General features: G+C 40.4%; 2 protein-coding genes across 4 annotated transcripts in view; one reads left to right on the top strand and one right to left on the bottom strand.

The window, feature by feature from the left end:
• Window positions 1–8,302, top strand: part of LOC138003933 (DNA-directed RNA polymerase III subunit RPC7-like) — a 35,596-nt gene extending 27,294 nt beyond the window's left edge. For both annotated transcript variants that reach the window (XM_068850254.1, XM_068850255.1), the window contains exon 3: window positions 7,985–8,302. In XM_068850254.1, the coding sequence (XP_068706355.1) occupies window positions 7,985–8,212 (228 nt within the window). In that variant the 3' untranslated portion in view covers window positions 8,213–8,302. The remainder of the gene's footprint in view (window positions 1–7,984) is intronic.
• Window positions 8,303–8,752: 450 nt separating this feature from the next.
• The window catches only part of LOC138003931 (acyl-CoA desaturase-like), a 5,806-nt gene continuing 4,953 nt past the window's right edge, over window positions 8,753–9,605 (bottom strand). Inside the window, exon 3 of one of the 2 annotated variants that reach the window (XM_068850250.1) lies at window positions 8,753–9,579. In XM_068850250.1, the coding sequence (XP_068706351.1) occupies window positions 9,150–9,579 (430 nt within the window). In that variant the 3' untranslated portion in view covers window positions 8,753–9,149. The remainder of the gene's footprint in view (window positions 9,580–9,605) is intronic. The other variant, XM_068850251.1, reaches the window with a different exon arrangement.

Here is a 9,605-nt window from a genome sequence, read left to right as displayed (position 1 = left end):
TATAGAGTTTTCCAAAACCGGCTATTGTGTGACCTTGTGTAAAAAAATGTTAGTCGACTTCCTCAGACAAAAAAAAAAACGGGTGATGTAGCAGCTGGTCCAAAGATTACTCGACATTGGTTCTCAACACTTACCCCAAACAATAGCTAAAACAATAGAAAGAATGACATATCATTGTTTCCTGCAAGGGTTGCGTACCAATGGCGAGTAATCTTTGGATCAGCTGCTACACAAAAAAACAAGAGACAAAGAAGCAAGTAAGTTAGCGTCAGTGAAAGGGCAAAATTTATTGCTTCCTTTTTTTTATCCTGTTGTTCCGTGGTTTCCAGCCGTCGTTTGACAAATAAAAGCTCTCTTTCCTTGCGGGACCTATAGCCCGTTTTGAAATCTCTGGTGCACACGTTGATCAGCCAACGATGAAAGAAACTTGGCAGTTGTTAAACGTGTTCGTTTGTTCTTGAGACTTCGTCATGGTTTCAGTGGCTGGATCCATTGAAAAATTCGGAAACTTCGAACCCCAATGTGTCAAATTGGTTTTCCTTCGACGCTGTCATCGATGGGCCGGCTGTTGCATGTCGAAGATAGCGGCAAATTAATCGCCACCCGACCGCGGAGCGAGTGGAGCCATATCGAAAACTGGTATTGGATTATTCTCAGCAGAGGGATTTTATGATATCCTTTGTACTTTGGAAGAGAGGGCCGCCGTTTCTCCTCGTCGTCGGCTTTATCGTAATCGTGCAGATATGTCCAGAAATACAGGAAATTACTAGACGCAAGGCGATTTTGCAACTGTGCCCTAGAGTGTCATCTTGCTCTTCATCACTCGCGTCTGGGAATACAGACAATTAACGTCACAAAGTGTCCTATAAATTCCAGCCCTCAAGTAAAGATAAATGGCTGTTTTACCCATTCCAAAGAATAACGCTAAACCTTACACTTAACGTCATTGCTCAAAATAGATAGCAAATATACTAATTACCTAAATTTCTGTACATAAGTGTAGTCGTCAAGACGCTGTAAGCTTCTGTGTCCTGTGACTGACGATATCTGAGCACTCAACGTTTGCTTTCCTCAGCTTGCTGACTGTTATCATTCTTGCAATGCGAATTGTGAACTTTTTCTCACTTTCTAATACCCGCGACAATAGACCTTTTTACCGACACGGCGGCCATTTTGATTTCTATTGTTTCGAATAGCTATTATGGGATGTCCAGGGGGCAAATCTGAGCATCCCATAATGTCTTTCGAAACAATAGAAATCAAAATGGCCGCCTTATCTGCAAAAAGGCCTATTGTTTTCATCGTGCTGCTTATGGCATTTACGCTTATCGGTTGACCAGATAGTGGTCGATAGTGTCACTCAACTTTTCGTTCCGCTGAAACACTGTAGTGGAAACAACCATATCGATATCGTTGCATATTTAATGGTGTTCGCTCTACAAGCTGTTTGAAGAGAGCAATCAGACACCTTTCTTAACCGACTGCAGAGATTCTTGGCTTGAAATCTCTAGCCCTGCAACCCGCGTTATCTTGTTTTTGTTGGACAGAACGAACTCGAAGTCTCATTTTTGTAACCTGTTGAAAATCTTCCATTCAGTCCATTTTCATTCCATGATGTTCTTGACTGCTGCAGTGCGACGACCAAAGAACTGCTTTAAAAGCCACCGCATAGAAGAGATTAAAGCACCAAATGGCTTCTTTTCCGCGAATCTGTTGTCGACATTTTCCTCTTCTTCTTTTTCTTCCCTGTTGACCGGCTCCACCCCTTTCAATAAAAAGTAAAATAACGTAACTACTACTGAGTTGTGAAGAATTAAATTAAAAGAAATACATACCACGTTTCCGCGCATTCAGCCAGAAAGATATTAAAGTACTCTGGGATCATAACTGTGTTCGGGTTTATGGAAAAATTTCTTCAGTAGCTGTTCCATCGTCGTGTTAGTTGTGTTTCCAAACCGCTAGCTACCATTGTTTGCTGAAAACCCAGCCATTTTCTTTCCGTATGTTATCTCAAATTTCCAAAAGCATGTTGCTACAGAAACCGCTTTAATCCGAATGGCTCTTGTTGGTTTCTATTCTTTTAAGCCAGTTCACTTGTAATTTGCACTCGTGTTACATGAGACTTCACTATTTGTTAGCCTATCAGAACTGAGAATTTTTTTTTGTGTATATTGTTAAACAAGTAAACTGAAGAAAGGTACGTTTCTTTACCACACAGTCTGAGAGAGGAGAAGAAATAAAACTGGATGAGAACTCGAGAGGACGACATAAAGTCTTTTACTCCAAGACCATTTGCGTCAATCCAATTATAGAATAATTGTCCCGTGCCACGTTGTGCACCGCTTAATAGCGGAGCTCCGTGAGGGCAGAGCACTATAGTTTTAAAAAAATATGGTAACCCATCCATGCGAGAAAATTTGGTTTTAGTCATCGTACCACCGTACGACCGTACGTCCGTCCACCCCTCCATGTATGCCAATGTGACCAGTATCATGTGACTATATCGAGGGCTCAAGTTTAGAGCTCATCGAGGAGCCAATACTCTACCTGACATTCTAGCCAGTTTACAGCATACATCTTTGATATTGGACAAACAGAGCTGAAAAACGACTACGTATGCTCTAGATAGGGCGTGCAAATGAACGCAAGTGTGTGCATTTCGATGATTTGATCTCGTTTTCTGCCTGTGTCACTTTATGAATTTTGGAGCTGAGATCATGATGATTTCATTTAAGGAGACAAATGAGATGTGTGTAACATTTGTGTGGAATCTTCGGTCCTTGAGGTCCAAACCCAGTTAATTTTTTGTAGTGTGCGCTGCAGAAACTAACGGAGGCTTACGGTGAGTGTTCCATATTTGTTTTTGAAGCGTGATATGTTCACAACGTTTGGTTAAGTTTACGCACTAGGGTATTGCCAATGCAATCAATCATATTTACAATGAGTTAGTTAAACGTAACATATTAATCGTTTTTTCTAACAGCATATTTGAAAGTTGTCAACCTCCTCCTTGAACCAAGGCTGCAGTTCATTTAGAGTGCTGCCAATTTGCAATAGCCACTTAATCTCCTGACTGACCCCATAAAGGCAGTTGTCCAAGAGAAAACACCGTGTCAACTTGTGAAGTTGGAATAAACACAAGTACTGGAGTACATAGTAAATATTGAAGTTCTTTGTCCCTGTCTCACAGCATTTCTTCAATGAAAAGGTAAATTGCCTACAGGACAGGCCGCTTGAGATTACACTCAGAAGAAGTTCTAGTTGCACAGTAGTGTGATCAATAACACTGTTCATTAAGGGTTTTCATCTGACGTCACGGCGGCGATCGATGCTGGTGTACAGAACAATGCAGTAAAATGTCTTTTGGGAATTTGACTCTTGTGAGGCCATTTTATATTGTTTTGTACACCAACATGGCCGTCTCATCACGTGGATGAAAACCAAGAATTGCCGTAATGAGGCTTGACATTTGGTGCACTGTTTTGTCACAGAATCATAAATACTTGTCCACCAAAATACCCCTTGCAATTAACTGATACACCTATGTTCGGGAGACTGCTGGAACATATATGGGAAAAAGAACAATTTGCTAAATAAAAGTGCAATGTCCAGGCCCTTTTTCCTGTTTAATCCTAGGATCATTGACTGGGAAATACTCCTTGAAAAGATAGGATTTACTCTTTGAAAAAAACATTAATGACATCTCTTGATCAGGTTAGGATCTGACGAATTTTTAATTTAAGAAGAGATTGCAAAAATTGCGTTCATAACTGCGAGGATCATAGCTTCACTTGATTTCGTATCCGCAGTTCATATATGATCCATTTCATACTGTCATTTCATCGTTTACATACTCCATTATCACATTCAGCTTGCTCGCAAAAATCAGTCTCTTTTGTGAGCGTGTCACGGCTCACCACCCGGTCTATGATTCACACGTTGTCTTCCTTTGTTGGTGAGAATATTATACAGAGTATCTGGAATGTCATAAGGTTTTTGAATGTGTCTTAATTAAGCAACACGGACAAACAGGCATTGTCCTGTATCGACACCACTCGGCGAACTAGTCTCCACCGATAAGTTCGAAGCATAAAAACGGACTAATCGGCTCCAACTTGAGAAGCGCTTTCGATCCAATCGCCAGCCTGTGGTGGTAGCTGTCTGACTAGGTTTAGTCGAATCCTGTGGTTGGTTTGTCTGAAGCGACACGTATGCGGTAAACTCTTTCTTCTGTTTCTTTCCTGTTCTCATCTCTGGCATGATGGTTGGGGAGTCTGCTAGCTGCATCTTCGGCCACTCACTGTTCGACTTACTCATCCATTGAGGACCGTCCCACCATAGAGGAGACTAGGCAAGTTCGAATGGACCAGTTCCTCTAGAACACAGGTCTGCCGGATTTTGTTCGGTGGGAACGTGTTGCCATTGAGCTGGATCTGTGTACATTGTATTTCGCCAATGCGCCACCATAAGACGTCTATGCGATCAGAGTAGAAGGCTGCAGCCTTTAATAACGGTACTTCTAGCGCTCTTGAAACGGACTGGGTTAACCTCAACTCAACAATGGCCCCCATTAATTCCAGCCTAGGTACAGTAATAGTGTTACGAAAAATAGCATTGCGTGACTAGCGTTACTTTCTAGAACCTTCGCGAGAGTTCGTAGTTTGTTTATTTTTAGGTTCGTGCGTAAACGTTTCTAAATCGGTGTGTTTTGTAATCTTTCTATAATTAGATTGTTTACTGTTTTACAAAGTTCTAGAATCTCATTGTGTAAGTATATAAGTAAGCGAGTCTGAGCTATGATTTTTAACTAGTTTTCACAAGCGGAGAGAGTTGGCGTTAGCCGTGTTAAGTCAAGTTTGACAGAAGCAGTGTTTGTTCAAGTTGACGGAGGCCGTGTAAGTTTATCAAGTTACGTGCTGTTTAGAGTTTTACTTCGTGGAGACTACGTTCATTTTGGAATAAATCTTCTTGTTGTTGTTCCGACAACCCTGCGTTCAGTTTAGTTTGCAAGCCACCTGTCCTCAAACACATTCGAACTCATAACAAATAGGTGTGAGCGGTGCTACTTTACTTAGACGCTATCGGTCGTGTGGTTACTGAGCCGTCTTCATACTCGCTTCGTAAATATGACACAGCTCCATAAGCTTGCTGCGAGGCATCGTCAAATGTTACCACCTCCTGGCTGCGGTCCTCTCAGGTATCGGGGAACTTTGACATCCAGTAAACATGGCAGCTCTGATATCCAGTTCTGTATGCGGTTAGCCATTTCATCTTCAACTTCCTCATGCCATTCGTAACCCCGATTCCGCAATTCTTGAAGTATAATTTTTCTTGTACGATGAAGGGACTGACCAGACCTAGTGGATCAAAGACTGTCGCGACCTTCTTTAAAACGTTCCTTTAGTAATTGGATAGCCCGACGAGACCGGTGTTACAGGTATTACGGATGCATCTACAGTGCTGTTCCTCTGCAGTCCAAGTGTTGTGGTAACTGTATCGCTATTGTCCCTGATGTTCACTTCCGTAGCACGGTCTTCTTCTGGTATGATTGCCATTACTTCGTCTGAATTTGAAACCCATTTCCTTGCGTGCATGCCCGCTTTTGCCCACAGTTCACTTAGTTGATGAAACAGTTCAATTCCTTTCGCTTCTCCTTCAACATTGCCCAGTGAGTCATCTATGTAGGTAGACTGAAGTACAGTTTCGGCAGATAATGGGTACTCGGTTCGGTAACGCTTAGCGTTTTCCTGTGCAACGAACTGGGCTTCCATGGGGGCCGAGTTCTTTCCAAAAACGATTCCGCGGAACTCATAAACTTCCGTGCTGCGGTCTGTTTTCCCATATCGCCATAGGAATCGGAACAGCGGTCGGTCTTTGGGCTCAATCTCTATCTGGAGATACATCTCCTGGATGTCACAAACAAGGGCAACTGGGTTGCGGCGGAAACGGAGCCAAACATCAAATAACTCTCTCTAAAGCATGAATGACGTCATTTAGGGATGTTACAGATTGAAATAAAATTCAAGTCCATTTCAATCAAACTAGGTTAAAATTAATAAAACTAGGTAAATTTAAATCAAACTAGGTGAATTTAATTAACTTAGGTTATTAATCAACTGTTTGAAAAAGGATTTTCTTTATGGGATGTGGGTGAAAAAAACAGGGGCACGGTTCTTTTAGGGGGGTTAAAAACAAACCAAAAAACCAAAAAATCTCCTTTCCCTCCTCCCACTTTCCTCTCTACTCTCTTCCTTTCTTACTCTCTTTCTGTTTGTCCTTGTCCCTCTTAACCTTCCATCCCCTAATCCATTTGTTATACCTACCCCTACTTGCTCGTTCTACAATGTGTATATGAGAGAAAGAAATCGCTTTGAATGGCACTTACCGAGACTTGAAACGTACACCTCTGACATCCCTCAGTAATGAGTCCGGCCGCCGAATCTAACCGCTAAACCACACAGGACAAGCTGAAATATTTCTCTTGAAATTACAAAAAAGGTAAACATAATCGCGAGCCCTTCGTCCGCCAGTTTGGTACTTGGTCCGCGAAGCATGTAAGCATCCCAAAAAAAATACCTGTGAATCCCGATGATTTCTGTACGAACATGAAAATTTACTTATTCTCTATTATCCTTGATATATCTCAGCCACAGTCGTATTGGATGTCGTTGTGAGTATAGAATCTGCTTTTATTTTCAGTTGACCGTCTCCCAACACAAGCTCCAGTCCGTTATAAGAACGTGTTGGTATTCTAGACATACAAAAGAAGGTCACCCGTTCGTAAACATGTACAAACAGGATTTTGAAAATATTCAGTTAAAGCAAAGACCTTTTCCATTTATCGAATGTTTTCTTTATCTGCTTTGCGAGATTTAAGTTCTCTGGGGTCATAAGTAGTATAACCGTTTTCTCGTCTGCAACTTGGAGATTCTACGGAATATTTACTCGATATTTATCACTATAACATGACAAGATGTATTACATTTTCTGTAATGCTAATAATCAACGTTTATTTGACTGAAATCCGACACAAGTACGCATTGCGGATCTATTTTTTGTTTGTGTTTGAGCCTTCCGGGCCACTGTACTATATCACAACACGTCGGTTTTGAAAACTTCGTTTGGAAGTTGTGTGAAGCGTTGCGTAAAGTAGTCCCCACCCTTACTTCTCGCGAATGTTGCAACAATTTCGCTTCGAACCCCCCAAAAATTGCACATTCCATCGTGATCAAGCTTGTTCATTATCCCCACAATTAACGACTATGACATGTGTGAAAGAGATATGTTGTTACACTAGGTATTTTCTCTCGCAATTATGTTGAGACACAGGTTGCACGGAAATTGTATAGTACGACATTTACTGAGACAGACAATCCTCGTAATTTTTTGTCAATTATACACTTGACTCTGAAAATGACTTCTGTTCAGGCTCGCGAAACGTCAGTCACCAGCAGTCCTTCTCATAATATACACACTTGTTATTTACATTAGTAGATTACCAAAAATTCCATCATGACTGTTTCCTAGCTTTTTATTACCCAAATTGCTAATATCGAGTCGATAATATTCTTGTACCAGTTGTTTTCGTTTTGAGATTAATCAGTTTAGTTCAGAAAAGCAACCTTGGTCATCATCAAGAACAGTCCTTCTTAGGACTTCACTCATTCTACCAAGAAAACACTTCTGTTTACATTATTGGATTACTAAGCTTTCTATCTTAAATATTTTCTACATTTTTCTTTAACCAAAATTGCCGATATTTTTATTTCAGTACACGTCTTAGCATTTGGATTCTCAGTGAATTCTATCGGTAGTTGTTTGAATGCTGTCGCGGCCGTAGTAATTCGTGATATGGTCTCATCGATTGAAAGATTATAATCCAAGTCTGCCACAGATGCTGAATGTGGAGCTTACGCGAATTCGACTACGTCGGCATCAAAAACGTCATTTAAAATATAATTTCACTTTGTTTTGAATATTTCAGCATTATTCCAAGTCCGTCGGCAAGGAAATAGCGAACCAACATGAAGCCACAAAACAAACACCCTATGAATTGGTATTTGCCATACCATGGAAAGAAACCAAGACTACTAGGGATAAGAAACGTGATCAACATTCTAGCATGGAAGAAGAAGAAGAAGAAGAAGAAGAAGAAGAAGAAGAAGAAGAAGAAGAAGAAGAAGAAGAAGAAGAAGAAGAAGAAGAAGAATAGCACTTAGTGCTGCCACAATCGGGGAGTTAGCCGAGCCTGACAGAAAAAATAACATTGTTTACGGAAGCGCTAAACAATGATTTAGTGACATACTTGTCACAACATGATAGTTGAGTAACTGCTGCTGGAAAACTGGAATTTCTCAAAGTCTACTTTCCTCAGAGATAATAGCATCTTTTATTGGTATCTTAAATATAATTATTCGAGTATAAATAAAATTTATTGTACTGTTGATTGCGCCTGGTAACATGAAAGATTCGACTTTTTCTTGGATTTTATCTCGAACTTCTTTGTTCCTTGATGGTTTGAACAGAGAAACTGCACCAACTGTCAAGCGGGATTTGCACAAATAGCTTTGATTGTATGGATAAAGTCTGACTTCGCAGACATTCCAGAATTTGTATTTTTCAATAAGGCGGGATCCCAGTGAATTTAACCACGGACATTGCCTCAGTCATAATTTTTTTTGTGTGTAGCTACGGCCATACCAAGGGCTCTCCCTAGATCCTGAGGCTCTTTGAGTACAAGAGACTTCATTTCGCAAGCTTTCAGTAACCCAACCAGAGTCCTTCAGTTTTTGAGCTATTCAGACGTTTAAACCAGACATTTCTTTAAATTTGTTTACTAACTGAAACAGTATACGGGCTGATTCTATGTCCGAGAGTACAGCAGTCGCGTCATAGGCATACTGAACAAACTTAGTTTTTTCTTGATCGATTACGGTTTCTTTTATTTCCTTCATGTTTAACAATTATCTAAGCCTGAGAATCATTTTGATTGCTTATTTTAAGTCGTTTTTTTTAAATCAGGTGTGCATGGGAAAGCATTTTGATGAAACAATTCTAAAAAAAATGCGTATACTAAAGAGAGGCAATGTGATCAATCTTTGGTGATTAGTGTGATCATTCTTTGGTTCCCTTTTAAAACGTAACCCCTCTTACTGATTACTAGCTAAGTCTCCAGTGCGCATTTTTCGTTTTAAGATCACGTCCTTGGATACAGTTTTCAAGTCAAATGCAAGTCCGAGCAGTGCGGCTAAATCAATGAACCACTTGGAGGTATTTATTCGGAGACCCAATTCACTTGCGGCATAGTCTTGAGGAAACGTGTGATGGAAGTTGTGAAATCCCTCCCCTCCTGACGTCAAGATAGCAATAAAGTTCTGTGTAGGATTTATGGTTTTGTCATAAGGCTTGTATCCCCAGATATGAGACAAGCTATTTATGTTCCAGATACCATTCAGAGTAATGGCATAGCGGAATCCAAAACAAATTATGAATGCCTTGAAGAGACTCTCTTCCCAAAAGTACCACGGAACAAATACCGGAAAAATTACATTGAAAAAGTAGCTGAAAAGCTTGTAGTATCTGGAATCTAAAAAAATATGTTATTT

Source organism: Montipora foliosa, chromosome 5 (assembly GCF_036669935.1).
Source record: "Montipora foliosa isolate CH-2021 chromosome 5, ASM3666993v2, whole genome shotgun sequence".
Lineage (NCBI taxonomy): Eukaryota > Metazoa > Cnidaria > Anthozoa > Scleractinia > Acroporidae > Montipora > Montipora foliosa.
This window is presented reverse-complemented; position numbering and strand designations above follow the sequence as displayed.